At 38.2% G+C, this 17642-nt stretch overlaps 1 protein-coding gene across 2 annotated transcripts in view; it reads left to right on the top strand.

Annotated features, from left to right (window-relative positions):
- INTS8 (integrator complex subunit 8) overlaps nt 1-17642 on the top strand; it is a 53834-nt gene that overhangs the window by 20001 nt on the left and 16191 nt on the right. For both annotated transcript variants that reach the window (XM_032421594.1, XM_032421595.1), the window contains 6 exons: nt 2115-2185; nt 2549-2724; nt 3845-3978; nt 5299-5409; nt 9279-9480; nt 13509-13630. In XM_032421594.1, the coding sequence (XP_032277485.1) occupies nt 2115-2185; nt 2549-2724; nt 3845-3978; nt 5299-5409; nt 9279-9480; nt 13509-13630 (816 nt within the window). The remainder of the gene's footprint in view (nt 1-2114; nt 2186-2548; nt 2725-3844; nt 3979-5298; nt 5410-9278; nt 9481-13508; nt 13631-17642) is intronic.

Consider the following 17642-nt stretch of genomic DNA (forward strand, 5'->3'; position numbering starts at 1 on the left):
CAGGACTTGAACTCACAACCCTGAGATCAAGAGTCAGATGCTTAACCAACTGAGCCACCCAGGTGACCCCCCTTCACCTACATTTTTAAGTTTATTAAGTTTTTAAAATGTTTGTAACATTGGGGCGCCTGGGTGGCTCAGTTGGTTAAACGTCTGGGGAGTCTGCTTCTCCCACTACCCCTGTCCTCAACATGCACCCCACCCCTCCACTTGGGCTCTCTGTCAAATAAATAAATAAAATCTTTAAAAAATAAAATGTTTACAGCGTTTATAGAGATGCCCCCTATTTCATGTTTTAATTGTTTTAAGAATTGAGCTTAATTAACACATTTGTTATATTGCGTATCAGAAGTTAACACCTATTCCCTAAGTTTCACGACACATGTACAGTGCATCACTATGTATGAATAAGCTATCATGAAAGCATATTCAGGTATTACTTATTATAAGATCATTAGTATTTATAGTGTGGAGCAAAATTATTATGATGTAAGCATTTTGCACATCAAGATGTTCAGGTGTGCTATATGCTGATAATCTATTCATCTGAGCATAGAACTTTTACAATCCTGTTTCTGAGCATGGTACTTGAAAAATTACTTTTTTTTTTTTTTTTTTTTTTTAGAGAGGGAGGGAGAGAGGTGGCAGAGAATCATAAGCAGGCTCCACACCCAGCGTGGAGCCTGATGTGGGGCTCAGTCTACAATCCTGAGATCATGACCTGAACCTAAATCAAGTGTTGGATGCTTAACTGACTGTGCCACCCAGGTGCTCCTTTTTTCCCTCCCTTTTAATAACAGCTTTATTGAGGTATATCACATATCGTACTGTTCACCCATTTAAAGCGTACAATCCAGTGTTTTTTTTTTTAAAGTATGTTCATAGATTTGTACAACTGCTGCCTCAGTCAGTGTTAGAATTTTTCATCCTCCCTCTTCTACCCCACAGCAAAACTTCTTATCCATTAGTAGTCATCCCTCATTTTCCCTCAGTCCCTTTAACCCCAGGTAACTACTAATCTAATTTTGTCTCTGGATTTGCCTATTCTGGGCATTTATATAAAGGAAAATAATATTTGGTTCCCCCCCCTTTTTAAAGTTTTTATTATTCATCTTAGAATACAAGTGTGAGCGGGGGAGGGGCAGAGGGAGACACAAAATCCCAAGCAGACTCCACGCCAAGTGTGAAGCCCAACACAAGGCTCTATCCCAGGACCCCGAGATCATGACCTGAGTCAAAACCAACCAACTGAGCCAACCAGGCACCCCTTTGTGGTCCTTTTTTTTTTTTTTTCCTTTTAAACTGACTTTAGTAAATGTTTTCAGAGTTCATCCGTATTGTAGCATGTATCAGTGCTCCATTATTTTTTGTGGCTGAATAATACTTCATTGAATGGATACATTATTCATTGTTCGTTTTGTATGTCTATCAGTTGATGGACTTTAGGATTATTTCAGTTCATGGCTGTTATGAGTAATGCTGCTATGAACATTGTATATTTTTTGTTAACATATTAGGGAATATTTGACAATTTCCAGAGGTTAGGGACTTTTATACTGATTGCTTTATTTTGGTTTCTTGTAAGTAATACATGGGAGAAGTCTTAATCTGATGAATAAACTCAGAATATTATGAGACTGTTATTTGTAGATAACTAACATTTCCACAGCTAGTTTTTGTTCTTTAATTTTGGTTTATTTTTAAAACCTTGGTTACGTTCTTAATCATTGGTTCTATATACTTTAGCTGTTACTGATCAATTCAGCTATCTCAGATGAATCTTCTTTCACTTTTCTGACTGGAGCTACTGTAGAGTTTATCACCTCATAGAATTGGTTAACGTACTTTATACATTCTGGGAAAACTCTATACCATGCTAGGTAGGTTATTCTTTATTTCATGTAAATACCTGCAGTTGTTGAAATGATCACATTCCAATCCCTCTCCCCATAATGATTCTTATTCACAGTCTCATCTTTTAAATTACTTAGACAAATCTGTGATTGATATGTGCCTGAAGGAGAATTTGGTTGTTTTTAAATGTAAACTTTTCAAACTGTAGGGTATGTTTTTTAAAGTGCCAATATTCAAATAAAAATTACTCAAATTCCTAGGTATGTTCAAGATCAATAAATTTAGAAAAAGCTTCAGATTCTTTGAAGGGAAACATGGCTGCTTTTCTAAAGTAAGTGCCTTTTTTTCCCCCTTAACTTTCAAGTTAGTCCTGTGAGAAAAATAACTTTCATTACTTTTTGTATTTATCCTGCATGTCTTATAACCAGGCAGTCATTTGAGAGCCAGTTACGTTCAGATTTGTGTAGTGACACAAAATTCAGGATTGATATTACTCTTTTTGTATATTTTGACATTGACTTCACAATTTTAAATAAGGACCAAAAAATTTTTAAAATCTATTTCAAATATTATTATACAGTTTATGAAGTGGTAGTTTGTTAAATGGTTTATTAATAAAGATTGGTTAACATGATTGTTTTTCCCAAACTAAATTATAAACTTTTTTTGTTTTACAATATTTTTACTGATCTAGGAATGTGTGTCTGGGGTTGGAAGATCTGCAGTATGTTTTCATGATTTCTTCACATGAGCTTTTCATTACATTGTTGAAAGATGAAGAACGAAAGCTACTTGTTGATCAGATGAGGAAGAGATCCCCTAGAGTAAATCTGTGCATTAAACCTGTAACTTCATTTTATGATATCCCAGGTTAGCTCTCTAGTCTGCTAGCGAAAATGTTGGCACATTTTGCCCTTCTATTATATTGCCCCTCAGTGTATTTGAGGATGTCCTCTCACTTGTTTTAATTTATACTTATGTCAGTAATTAATTAGAAATTTACCAGTCTTTTGTAGTCGTATTTCTGTCTGAGCATTAAGTTCCGAACTCTGCTGAGTCTGTGTTTAATGGAGATTGAGGCCTAGTTACATACAAGATTCTAGCTGGGGAAATAGACCAAGGTGATGCTGTCTTGGAGGTAAAAATGAGAGCTGGGAGGGGAGTGGTAAAGGGTCCTGAGACTCACAAAAAGTACAGGCTCTCGTGCGTTTCAGCCTACAGTGCTGTGTGACACTGTCTGCTGGCTAAGCATCCCTCTTTGGCGACATGGCTATTTTTGCCTTATTTATTTGATGATTTTTTTCTGTTTTTGCTTTTATTTTGTGAATATAAGTAGAAGATGTAGTGGTCTTCATTAATAAGAAACATAAGCTTTAGAGCTTAATATAGGTGAGACAGAATTCATTTGGTTTAACAAAACAAAATTGTAGCTGCTTTGAACCTCACTAGGAAAAATGCCATTAAGACCTAAATTGTTGGGAATGGATTAATGAAGACTATCTGAAAGTCTAGTTGTAATTAGAGATTTTAATGATCTTGGTTTTCTGGGAAGGCAGTGCCTCCACCTTCTCTTCCTCTGCCTTTAAAAAAAAAAACCCACATTTTTAGTATTTATTGAAACAAAAATATATTTACACATGCCTTTATTAACACATTGTTTGAAAGTAGGAGACTGTCTACATAAATTAATTTTTTCCATATATTCCACCTAGTTCTTTCTGTGAACCAGTTACTGATTTTTATCTTTGTTTATATTTTCATTGTATTTATTTATTAAATGCAGACTTAATACAAACTTAGGTTTTTTGTAGGCAGATAAAATTAATATGTAATTTATGTTGAATGAGTTCTGAAGATGAGAGCTGTTTCTCACAGATACAATACTTAACATACATATACAATTTCTCTCAACAAATTATCATTCTCATATTTGTAGGATTAAGGATTTCTTTGAATTAAGTCATTATTGAAATGGAAATCTGTTTCTTAGCTTCAGCAAGTGTCAACATTGGTCAGTTGGAGCATCAGCTGATATTGTCAGTGGATCCCTGGAGGATTCGACAGATTTTAATTGAATTACATGGTATGACTTCAGAGCGCCAGTTCTGGACCGTGTCTAACAAGGTTAGAAACCCTTTGTCAAGGACAGATAAGAAAATTACACTTATTTTCTGATGTAATTTATTTATTTTAAAAAAGATTTTGTTTGAGGGAGCGCGCACACACAAGTGGGGGAGAGGCTCCGTAACCTCTAAGAATAAGTTTATGTCCTATTTATTGTCATAGCATCTCCACATACCTTAAATAAAGCTGTAAGTATATGTATAAGGAATATTCTTTTTTTTTTTTTTAAATATTTTTATTTATTTATTTGACAGAGAGAGACACGGCGAGAGAGGGAACACAAGCAGGGAGAGTGGGAGAGGGAGAAGCAGGCTTCCCGCGGAGCAGGAAGCCCGATGCGGGGCTCGATCCCAGGACCCTGGGATCATTATAAGGAATATTCTTTATGCAGTCTGTAGCTGCTCTTTGCTATGTGCTTATAGAGTATTTTTGTTTTTATTAATACCCTCTTGAAGTCTAAAGCCTGAAGGTTGGAACTGATTCATTAAAACTTTTTAGGACATTTTTGGCTTTATATGTTCATTTAAAAATACCCAGCTAATGGATTTACCTGTTTCTAAGGTTATCTATTCAAAAGCTTTCCTGCATGCAAAGTGCACATGAAAATAACTTTTAGAACATTTCAGTGGAATGTAGCTGAAGATACAAGGGAGATAGCACATAGATACGGGAGAAATTACAGTTGTATGGCAGTACGCCTAATTCACTGCATACTTCTCTGCTGAAAATGTAGTAAAAAGGCAGCGAGAACTTTATGTATATTTTATGGGATTTGAACATGTAAGTGTAGTGGAATGAAAAATTTCTCTGAACATTAGTGTTGGGCTTCATTAATGTTGATGTTATTATTAGTGCTCATTTTTATGGATGAAGAAGTATAGCATAGTAAAGAGAGGGAGTTCTGACTGCCTGAGTTTGAATCCCAGCCTCTATACTTACTAGTTATGTAATCAGTCTTGGGCAAGTTATTTGACATTTGTGTGTTCGCTTTTCTTATCTGTAAAATGAGGATGATGGTACCTACTTCATCGTATTTTGTTGAGGATCACATAAATTAATACATATACTCCTCGGGCTTTTTTCCCTTTTTTTCTATAGATTATTCTTTAGAAAGTTCCAATCCATTTAATTTATTACTGGCTTATAGTGAATATGTTCATTTTTATTAGCATTTCATTATGGCTGTCATTTTCCTTTCTCTACAAAAGCGACCTTTCCAGGACTTCTTTAAATGTGATTGAAGATTATTGAAAGATTCTTCCCTAGATTTGGCTTTCTGTGTATGTGTGTGTGTGTTTATATATTTTTTATTTCTTCTAGTGGGAAGTACCTTCTGTGTATAGTGGGGTTATCCTGGGAATTAAAGACAATTTAACAAGAGATTTGGTTTACATTCTTATGGCCAAAGGTTTACACTGCAGTACTGTTAAGGTGAGTAAAAGTGTACATCAACTACTGGTTAAGAATATGCTTTATATTCAGGGTCTGACCTAAACAAAGAAACAAAAATGCTTTATTAATTTTATCATAAAACCCAGGAATCAGAATTTCCCATATTTTCTTGATCTTAAAATATAGTTCTAGGCCTAAAAAGGTTTTTTTTCCCCCTAAAAGTATATTTTCAAAGGTGTTATAGTTCTTTTTCCTTCACCCTCATAACTGTACCAAAGTGGTCTTGGATATATGGATATAGCTCCATTCCTTTAAAAAAAAAAAATAGAGACCATGAAAAATTATTGTGTCTTTTAGGATTCAGTTAGTAAAATTGTGTTCCAAATCCCTTAAAAATACTTTTGTAGTTTGTTTTACATAAGGAGTTTGTAATCTATTTGGGAAGTCAAGACATAAGTGAAATGTTAAATGATTAATAGATGGTATAATTGCACAAGTATTAGTACAGAAAATTCTAGAGGCAGGTTAAAGATGACATTTCCAAATTTAGTTCAGGCAGAAATCCTGAGCTAAACCTCAAGACTTGAGTAAGTTAGCGAGGTATAAAGGATGGCATCATATGGAAAAGCTCAGAGATAAGAAATAGGCTGGTGTACATGGGGCCTGGAAGCAGTAAGCTGATGTTAGAGTGCCACTTGGTATGTGAGCGGAGGCCGTGATGAGGCAGGAGGGGGAAGTTGGATGCAGCCTGTACGGAGGCTCTGTGAGCTTTGTTAAGGGGGTCGGGTTTTCTAGACCAGCAGTCTTCTAGCTAGAAGTCCAACATGTAGACCTTATAGTTTTAAGGGAAGCAGTTCCTAGCTTTTCTTCTTTTACCTAAAATCGATCTGCCTGAAGATACTGTTGGAGTTCACGTGTCTTGTTTCTCTGTTCACATTCCTTTCTCTTTTCACAATTGTGCTTTTCCAGCTTACTTTAAAAAGGTCGGGGAGGAGCCCCACTTGAGCTTTATAGTAACTTTTGAAACCAAGTGCTGTCAAGTCCTCCAGTTTTATTGTACTTAAAATGATTTTGGCTATCCTAGGTCCTTTGCTTTTTTTAATTTTATTTATTATTTTTTAAAGAGATTAAGTAAACTGTACGCCCAGTGTGGGGCTTGAATTTTCTACTCTAAGATCAAGAGTTGGCATCCTGTATGGACTGGGCCAGCCAGGTGCTACCTCCCTCTCCTTTGCTTTTTATTTATTTACTTATTTTTAAGATTTTTAAGTAATCTCTATACCCAGTGTGGGGCTCACACGACCCTGAGATCAGGAGTCACATGCTCTACCGACTGAGCTAGCCAGGCGCTCCTCCCCTTTGCTTTGCTATTTATTTAGTATTTTTAAAAGATTTTATTTATTTGACAGAGAGGTAGTGAGAGCAGGATCACAAGCAGGGGGGAGTGGGAGAGGGAGAGGCAGGCTTCCCGCCGAGCAGGGAGCCCGATGTGGGGCTCGAGCCCAGGACCCTGGATCATGACCTGAGCCGAAGGCCGAGCCAGCCAGGCACCCCTCCCCTTTGCTTTTTAATATAAATTTTAGAATCAGCTTTTCAGTGTTTACTTAAAAAAAAAGGGGGGGGGGGAGAAAGAAAGAAAATCTTGCTGGGATTTTGATTCAGATTGCAATGAATCTATAAATCAATTTGGGGACAGTTGAAATTGATGGTAATATTATGTCTTTTAATCCATGAACTTAGTGTATGTCTTCATTTACTTAGGTCTCCATTTATGTATGTCTTTATCTCAACAAGTTCTGTAATTCTCAGCATACACATCTTGCATGTATTTTGTTAGATTTATCTCTAAATGCGTGTATGTTTTAAAACAAAAAATAGGGTAATTCATTATTCAAAAAGTTCATATTTACACTATACTTTAGCATCTCCTTAAACTCTTCCAAAAAAAAAAAAAATTTCTAAGCTTAAATACTTTCTGATATAAATTTTTATGTAAAACTGTTTTTAGTGAGCAAAGAACCTTTTGTAGATAGTGCTGTAAACCAGAGGTCCTCAAAGTGTGATTGCGACTCCAGCAGCATTGGCCACGTTTGGGAACTTGTTAGAAATGCAAAATGTTGGGTCCCAGCCTAGACCTACGGAGTCAGAAACTGGGGAATCAGAAACAGACAGCCCCAGCAGTCTGTTTTAATAAGCTCGCCAGGTAATTGCGATGCATGCTCAACACTTCCAATGGAAATAACATGCAAACCACATATGTAATTTATGATTTTCTAGTAGCACATTTTTAGAAACACCAAAAGAAGTACATAAGTGATTTTAATACATTTTAACCCAATATATCTAAACTATCGTTTCAACAAATAAGCAATATAAAAATTACTGAGATTTTTTTTTTTTTTTTAATGCGTGTGCTAGGTTTTCACTCAAAATCTAGTATTTTACACTTAAAACACCTCCCAGTTTGGACTGGTCACAATTCACATGCTCAGTAGCCACATAGAGCTGGTGGCTACCATACTGGACCATACAGCTATAGATAAAAAAGTTTATAATAGGGGCCATGTCATTGGCAGCTTTTCTTTTTCCACCCCTAAATTAACTAACATTTATTGGGAATGGAGACTTTTCTGCAGGTTTCATATATATTTATTCTTTCACTTACTCTTTTCACACACACAGTGCAGTCAGTTTTATAGGTGAGAAATCAGAGCCAAATGTATTAAATCGTCTAAGGTCATGCAGCTAGTAAGTGGCACACGTGTTAGAAAGGATAGAAAACGGGAAACATTTAGGAGGTAAAATCTAGAATTGATTGCTTACTGATGTGCTGTTGAAGGAATGAGGGAGAGAAGAATGGAGAGCAATGCTCAGCTTTCCGCTTTGGATACCAGCAAGTGAATATGCAGACAAACATTTTTGAAGGATCGATTATTCATTTTTACAATGGTTAATTTGGGCCTGCAGTTGGAAACAGCCTGAAGCTTGGGGAATGGTCTGGGCTAGAGATACAGATTTGGGAGGCCTCAGAGATCACCCAGGGTGAATATACAGAATCTAGGGGATGCAACATTGGGTCCAAGGAACAGTGGCATGTTGGGTACGGGGAACAAACAGAGGTGGAGTCATAATAGCCAAGGGAAGAGAGAGACTGTCAAAAACAAGGGAGTGGGCAGCACCAGGATGCGGCCCTTAAGTCCTGTAAGATAACTAAAAAGTGTTCAGTAGGTTGCACAATTAGAAGATCTTTGTTTAGTAAGAACTATTTCTTCTTTGTGATGGGGGTAGGAGCCAGATTGTAGGAGTCCAGGAGGCACGTGGGAGGAGAGAAAGAATGAATGAAGACTACTCTTTGAAAAAATTAGAAGCAGATGTAAGAAAAGGGTTGGATTATAGTGAATTTATTTGATTTATTAGCCAATTATGTGAACTAGTAAGGTTGTGTGCCAAGATTTTAGAATATGAAACCTTGTTGAAGAGTGTAAGAGCCAATTCTGAATAGTCTAGGTATAATAAGGTACTTGTCATAGAATCCGTATACATTCTCTATATACATATATGTACGTGACATGTATAATTTGTGTGTATATTATATTAGCTTATATATATAAAATATATGTGTATGTGTGTAAGCTATGTAAAAGTTTTTTTTGGTTTTATAGTTTGTGTAAAACTTGTTTAGTAATATAGCATGTTTTTATACTGTTATTGGATTTTTTTAAATTATGAAAGGAGTATCAGAATAAATCAGTGACACAGATGATAAAGAAAAAGGTAATCTAGCCTCACTCTCCAAGACAACCATTGTTAACCATTTAAATTCTTCTCTTGGCTCTGTACTCCTAAGGATGCACGTTTTTTGATTCCAGAGGAAAAGTGACCCAGTGATCTGTTATTTCTTTCTGTAGGATTTTTCCCATGCCAAACAGCTATTTGCTGCTTGTTTGGAGTTGGTAACAGAGTTCTCACCGAAACTTCGTCAGGTCATGCTGAATGAGATGCTGCTTTTGGATATTCATACCCATGAAGCTGGAACGGGGCAATCAGGAGAAAGGCCTCCTTCTGATCTTATTAGTAGGGTGCGGGGATATCTGGAAATGAGGCTTCCTGGTAAGATGTTCACAAAGCCAAATTTCAGAAGTGCAGTACTCAAGTAATCGTAGGGAAGAATCTTAAAAAAACATTTTCTTATTTTTTTGCCATCTTAAAAAAGTTACTGCTCTCCTGAAACAATTCAGATGTGGAGTTCTCTTGAGAACATTGAAGATAATGTAGGAAACTATTCGTTTCCTAGGATTACCATAACAAAGTACCACAAGCTAGATGATTTAAAACAGCAGAAATTTATTCTCTCACATTTTTGGAGACTAGATATCTGAAATCAAGGTGTCTGTGGGGCCGTGCCCCCCCGAAGGCTCTGGGGAAGAATCTTTCCTTGGCTTTTTCTAGCTTCAGATGGCTACTAGCAATCTTTGGCATTCTTTAGCCTATAGCTTCATACTCCTGTCTCTCCCTCCTTTGTTACGTGTGTGTGTGTGTGTGTCCGTGTCCATCCGTCTGTCCGTCCTCTTATAAAGGCACCAGTCATTGGTTGTAGCGTGTGTCCTAATTCTGTATGATGTCATCTTAACTAAGTATATCTGTGAAGACCCTGTTTCCATGTGAGGCAACTCAGGTCTCGAGTGGAAATGAATTTTGAGGGAACACTGTTCAACACACTACAAAACTGTATTGCAATTTTAAGATACTCTGTTAACGAAGAATTAAAATGTCCTTGTAAGTATAGGTTGAATGTTTAGTTCCTTATTACCATCATAGAACTCATCAAAATGATTGCCAGTGGGTCAGGAACTCACTTGTCACTTTAGGAACAGACGTTCTGTGTCTATTTGTAAGTATAAATGTGTTACGAAGGGGTGCCTGGGTGGCTCAGTCATTAAAGCGTCTGCCTCCGGCTCAGGTCATGATCCCAGGGTCCTGGGATCAAGCCCCGCATCGGGCTCCCTGCTTGCCAGGAAGCCTGCTTCTCCCTCTCCCACTCCCCTTGTGTTCCCTCTCTCGCTATCTCTCTGTCAAATAAATAAATAAAATCTTAAAAAAATAATAAATATGTTATGAAAATTATATAAATTATATAATTATGTATAAAAATTATTATATAAATCTCTCTTTGTAAATGTTGCTTAAAGAAGTTTCTTAATTTTACATGTTCTAGTAATTTTAGAACAGTAAGTCCTACTGTACATACTTAAAGCTGTAAAATTGAAGTATAAAAGAAGGTGCTAGTAATGTACCAAAACAGAAATGGCTTCTGGCCCTCTGGAGTCTTTTGGATTAATTTAATTGTCATTACATTCTGATTTCTAGCAGATAGTACAACTTTTTAGCACTCTGCTGATAGAATACCTTTGAGCTTTAATGCGTCATTGCCCTTTAATGTCGTGAAAATTGATCCAGTAATATACTGGCACTGTCCACGGACACATGCTACTGTGTCTGTTTTCTTTTTAAAGGTGGAAGTTTGATTTTTTGTACATGATTTCTCTAAAATGAAAAGAGGAATTTTTAAAGTTCTAACATTTGTTGAGTGTTAGCTGCATGTCAGATGTTGTTGGAAGAGCTTTAGGTACAGAATTCATTTGGTCCTCATGGCAGCTCTGTGAAGTAGCTGCTACTTTAATTATCCCTGTTCGTAAATCAGGAAACAGGTACAGAGAGGTTAAGGAATTTGGCCAAAGTCACCTAGTAAGAGACAGAACAGGGATTTGAATCCATCAATCCTGGTTAAGCCTCTGCTCTTACTCTTTGAAATAGATGGAAATGCCTTTAAATAAGCACAGGTCTGTTTGTACTACCTTTTTGACCTTTAAGTAGTCTGGAATTCACATCACTTTTTTTTTTTCTTTTCCTGTTTTTGGTCCAAGACTCCTAGCACTGCACCTAATTTATGTAAATTCTTACCTTGTTGGATGTTCAGCTGCTTGTCCCATAGTTTGTGTTACAAGTAGTGTTTAAAATGGAAAGGCAAGGATGTCATTTATTGTTAGGAGGAATAAGCACAGTGCGGTGCCTTGTCTTTGCGCCTCAGTTACAGACTAAGGCCCTGAGTTCAGCAGACACCTGGCTCTGATTCTCTGGCAGGAGAGTCAGGGTGGGTACAGTGGTCTCGCCGTGGGTCACGATGGGGGGAGGGGTGTGAAAAGGGGTCATCTGCCACATACTCCTCCCTCTTTTTTTTTTTTTTTTTTTTAAGGTTCATTTGAGAAAGCATGGGAGAGTGGGTAGGGCGAGGAGAGGGAGAAAGAAAAAAGCAGGCTCCACGCCCAATGCAGAGCCCAACACAGGCTCAATCCCACCAGCTGAGCCGAAATCAGGAGTCAAACACCTGACTGACTGCCACCCAGGTGCCCCTCCTCCCTCTTTTTTTAAGGAAAAAAAAATTGTTTCCTGATGGTATTGGGTCAATTTTGATCAAATTAGCTGCATGCCCTCTGTAGAAGAGGGTGTTAGGTGGATTGGCCTGGCTCTACTATCAGGAATAGGAAGTGATCTTAATTGACAAAGATCCAATCTTCCATTTATAAATAAAGGCTACAGATTAATTATTCTAACACCAGTGATGTCTTTTGGGAGAAATTACCCAACTTTTATTAATTTTTTTTTTAAAGATTTAGAACGTGTGCATGCACACAAGTGCACAAGTGGGGGGGGGGTGCAGAGGGAGAGGGAGAGAATCTCAGGCGGACTCCCCACTGAGCACAGAGCCCAACATGGGGCTTGATCCCACGACCCTGAGACCGTGACTCGAGCTGAAATCAAAAGGTGGATGCTCAACCCACCAAGCCACTCAGATGCCCCGAAATTTCCCAACTTTTAATACCTTTGTATCAACAGCTTACTTTCTCTTGAGATGTGTCTTTGTTATGTTCCTAGGATTTCAACAAAATTGAATTCTAGGCCTACTCTGGGTGCCTGTTACAGCATAGGACTTCTACATTTAGAAATAATGCTTAATTGCATTGCAGATGCTTAAAGGGAAGTTTAATCTCCAAATCACTGCTTTTCAGGCTGTATCAGAATTCTCCCTAGATTCAAATTTATGTTTAAGAACCATTGCTCTGTTACTGTTTGGGGAGTGCTGGGTGAATAAAGGAAGCGTTGGAGCCAAATGCTGTGTGATCTGCCTTTGGCAAAATGTAAAGAACTCAATGACATGCGTGCATTGAGGATACTAATTTCCCTTCTGTCTTTGTTCTTTCTTGACGATGATGCAAAGAATGTATATTTTGCTGTGTTCCTATAACTCTCTGTCCTGTCAAATCCTTTTTTGGGTAAGGTGAGATATAAACTAATATCCATAGGCAGTCTTTTAGAAAGACTAAAATATAAGTCCTCAAAAAGTTTAATAGCTCTCCCTATTTTAAGTTAACATTGTTATTCAGCATTCTTTGGGATTTTTCTTTTTGCTGAAGTACATTAAAACCTGAATATTATATACGTTGAGCTATGAAAATTTGCAACATATTTAATATTAAAGTATATTTAATATTTCAAAGGAAGTTATGTGCAAAACAGTGCCTTTTTTTTTTTTTTTTGTCCAAAACAATATTGGGTGATTTTTTTTCTCATCAATTTTTATTTAAAATTGTTTTTGGCACAGTAAATATTTTTTGAAAGTTAAGGACTTGTTTCTGAGGAGTATTATGTCTTAATCAGCAGAAATATTTAAAATGGTACATTTACTCAGATTTGTTAAAATTTTATTATATGTTTTAGCTATTTCTCTGCTCTAAATGTGCTAAAAGTTTATATGGTACCATTGTACTTGTTTTGTGTGTTTATTCTTTGGTTGTTTGAATTACAGATTTCTAGAGGACAGGTGCTGTGGACTTCCTCAGTAGGGTGTTGGCCATGTAAAGTAGTCATAGTAGATGATTTTGTTGATTAGTACTGGGGACCATGCAGTCTGTTGGGAAACCTTAACTTTCTAGAGAAAAATGTAAAATGTTGGAATTTTTCTCTTTTTTCATCTGTAATTGTTTTTAATTTGTTCAACTGAACTCTTAGTACATGTTTGCTTTGTTCTCATTTTAATGTTATCATGGTAATTCCAGCTGTTTTCTTCTTTGGCTTTTTAGATATTCCTCTTCGTCAAGTGATTGCTGAGGAGTGTGTTGCTTTTATGTTAAACTGGAGGGAAAATGAATACCTTACACTGCAAGTTCCCGCGTTTCTGCTTCAGAATAATCCATATGTAAAGGTAACTTGTGTTTAAATAAAGGGATTATTAGGTTGGGATCATTGTACCTGTTTCTTTAGATCTTTTCTTTTTTTTTTTTTTTAAGGTTTATTTGAGAGAGAGCACGAACAGGGGGAGAGGCAGAGGGAGAGAGAAAGGGAGAAGCAGATTCTCTGCTGAGCAAGGAGCCAGATGCAGGGCTTGATCCCAGACCCCTGGGATCATGACCTGAGCTGAAGGCAGGCGCTTAACCGATTGAGCCACCCAGCCGTCCCTGTTTCTTTAGATCTGTACTACTTAGGGAACTTGTCCAATTTCTAAAATACAGTGGAAAATTGGACAAATATTTGTTGGTTTGTGATTAAAAGTATAGTTTTGCGTTTATGAGAATGCAAGCAGAAATTAGTTAACAGACAACATGTTGGTATAACCCTAAGCTAATGAGAGGTTTAGTTAGCTTTTCTTGTTGTATGAACTGGTGGAGCTGGGAGGGGTACACTTCTAGCTGATTTCCATCTGAGCACCTTACCTTCTTTAGAGCCTATTTTCTCCTCTAGATTTGGGCCTGATTCTTGTTTGTGTATGTGGAATTAGACCCCAATGAAAGAATTCCTTCAGTGAATTGGGGCTGAGATGTTTATTCTCGTTTCTTAATTATATCTGTCCTGTGCAACTGGAAATGTTTCTGGGTGGAGAAGACAGAAATAGAGACTGGAGTTTTCCCTAAGACTGTGTCTGTTTTGTGCAAATGTTATGTATACCCTAAATAAGCAGTGGACTTTTCTACCTTTCTGGTCTTATCGTTAAAATAACATTTAGTGATTTAACATTTTTCTGGTACATTTGGTTTTTCAGATTTCCTCCTTATTGTTTGTATGCTTTTTGTTCTTTATCTGCTCTCATCTTTAGTACATAGTATCTTAAATCAGTGGTTATCTGGGAACTCTTGTAAGACTCTTCTCACTTTTTTACATTTGTCTTTGGTTATTTGTTTTTTCCTCCTAATTTCATGTATGTCCTTTTAAAAACTGAGCTCATTTCATTTCAGCCCTTTGAAGATTTACTGTTTTCTTTTGTAAAGTTTTTCCTCCTTTTTGTCTTCTCTACAATTGTTCCTAAAATTTATTGTCATAATTTGAATCCTCTTTCTCTTTGGAATATTAGACATTGGATTATATCTGTTTTGTTTTTTTGGGGGGTGTGTGTGTGTGAACTTTGTGATGTGAGTTCCTCATATCTAGAGTACCTGTCCGATTATGCCCCATAGTCTTGGTCTTTACTCAACTCTCAGATGAAAGAACCATTTTGTTCCAAGAGATTTCCACTTAGGAAAGCTTGTTGCTTTAGGACAGTACAGTAGCTTCTCTTTGCTTCTCTCCACAGGGAATTCTGTGGGGTTGTGCAGTGGCAGGACGGGGTGCGTGCTTGAGGGCCTGCAGTGTGGAAGGGCACAGGGTATTGTGCTGCAGGTTCCCTGACCTTGGGCTGGGTGATGTCATTGCTTTGTGCAGTCCCCCTGATTGGGTCCAAAAGGAGGAAGGATAGGTGGTGACCTTGCTGAAGAGTCACTGCGGCATCTCATCATCTCATCTGGTTGGGGTTTGTGTGTCCCCTTCCCTAGTTGGCCCCTGGCTCCCTCGTTTATGTTAAGGTAAAAGGGATCTGAGAAGGAAGTCTAGAGTAAAGGACTTTGTTTTGAAGATACGATAATTTGGAGCAGTTTCCAAACTTGGAATTTGGCGTGGAATATGTATACATACGTGTAGGGAAGTCTGGAAGGATTTTTTTTTTTAGATTTTATTTATTTGACAGAGACACAGCGAGAGAGGGAACACAAGCTGGAGGAGTGGGAGAGGGAGAAGCAGACTTTCTGCTGAGCAGGGAGCCCGATGTGGGACTCGATCCTAGGACCCTAGGATCATGACCTGAGCCAAAGGCAGATGCTTAACGACTGAGCCACCCAGGTGCCCCAAGTCTGGAAGGATATTAAGTCATTATCTCTGGATAGTGGAATATTAGGTGATTTTAATCAGTTTTTATTTTTCATATCTTCTTATTTATTTGAATAGTCTGTAATCACAAAAAGGAAAGGGAAGAATCTTAAGCATGTAACTAAAATGTGACCTTTTGAAATAGTACAAAACTATACAGTCTCCCCATTGGATCAGGAGAGGAAGCAGCATAGTATATTGGAAAGTGCACAGGATTTATGGACACTTGGGTTATAAAAGACTATAGCTGGGGCGCCTGGGTGGCTCGGTCGTTAAGCGTCTGCCTTCGGCTCAGGTCATGATTCCAGGGTCCTGGGATCGAGCCCTGCATCGGGCTCCCTGCTCCATAGGAAGCCTGCTTCTCCCTCTCCCACTTCTCCTGCTTGTGTTCCCTCTCTTGCTGTCTCTCGCTCGCTTGCTCGCTCTGTTAAATAAATAAACAAATAAACAAAAATAAAAATAAATAAAAATAAATATATTAAAAAAAAATCTTTACCAAAAAAAGTAACACACTAAAAAAAAAAAGACTGTGGCTAATAGGAGGAGGAGGGCTTGGTGGTAATAGTAATAACATAGGATAAAGACCAAGGTTTTTCCTGTGGCCTACAAGGCCTTTTAAGGCGCAGGTGCTTCTTCCCCAGTTTGCCCTCTCCTGCTCCTCTGTCATGCCCGCTCTGTGCTGCTGGTATCAGAGCACTCGGAGTACACGGGATGCTTTCTCTGCCTCTGAGCTTTAGCACGTGCCGTTTGGTCATTTAGCTGGGATGCGCTTCCCACTTCTGCCTGTTGGTGTGGTTTCTCTTTTTCTTTTTAAAGATTTTATTTATTTATTTGACAGCATAAGCAGGGGGAGTGGCAGGCAGAGGGAGAGGGAGAAGCAGACTCCCCACTGAGCAGGGAGCCCAATGTACTACTCGATCCCAGGACCCTGGGATCATGACCTGAGCCGAAGGCAGCCGCTTAACTGACTGAGCCACCCAGGCGCCCCTGGTGTGGTTTCTTTAAAGCTTTGCCTTATTCCTTTCTCTGCAAATGAGTAAATCACTTTTTTCTTTTTTTTTTTAAAGATTTTATTTATTTATTTGACAGAGAGAGAGACAGCGAGAGCAGGAACACAAGCAGGGGGAGTGGGAGAGGGAGAAGCAGGCTTCCCGCCGAACAGGGAGCCCGATGTGGGACTCGATCCCAGGACCCTGGGATCATGACCTGAGCCGAAGGCAGACGCTTAACGACTGAGCCACCCAGGCGCCCTAAATCACGTTTTTCTTTTGTTACCTTTGAAAGGTGCTACTGGTCCTGTTACTTTTGAGCCATGGACATACATTTTTGTTGTACTTACACTGTGTAATCTTGATAGTTACTTTTTATATTCTCAGTGCTTTACTTGGTGCCCACACATAGAAGATGTTTAAGAATGTGGAATTCAGGGGCGCCTGGGTGGCTCAGTTGGTTAAGCGACTGCCTTCGGCTCAGGTCATGATCCTGGAGTCCCGGGATCGAGTCCCACATCGGGCTCCCTGCTCAGCAGGGAGTCTGCTTCTCCCTCTGACCCTCCTCCCTCTCATGCGCTCTGTCTCTCATTCTCTCTCTCTCAAATAAATAAATAAAATCTTTAAAAAAAAAAAAAAAAAAAAGAATGTGGAATTCAGTTGACTGGGGGCCTAAGACTTTTATTTATTTATTTATTTATTTATTTTAAGTTTGTTTATTTAAGTAATCTTGGTATGCAGTGTGGGGTTTGAACTCACCACCCCAAGATCAAGAGTCACATGTTCTTCTAACTGAGCCAGCCAGGTGCCCCTGGGGCCTAAGACTTCTGAAAATTTTTACTTTTAAGTAAATGAATGTAGTAAGCTTCAACTAAGCATGTGATTCTTGACAACAGAAAATGAATTGAGACAGGGAGCTGCAGGAGGCCCTGTATTGCACTGCAGTCGATAGCTGCGTGTATGGTGGGCCTAGTTGTCAGAGCTGACTTGTGTTCAGTAGGCATGCAAGGTGAAATGTACTCCTAGGCTGTGGACTCTAGATTTCCATTCATA

The sequence above is a fragment of the Phoca vitulina genome, unplaced genomic scaffold (assembly GCF_004348235.1).
Source record: "Phoca vitulina isolate PV1807 unplaced genomic scaffold, GSC_HSeal_1.0 scaffold25, whole genome shotgun sequence".
In the NCBI taxonomy this organism is placed as follows: domain Eukaryota; kingdom Metazoa; phylum Chordata; class Mammalia; order Carnivora; family Phocidae; genus Phoca; species Phoca vitulina.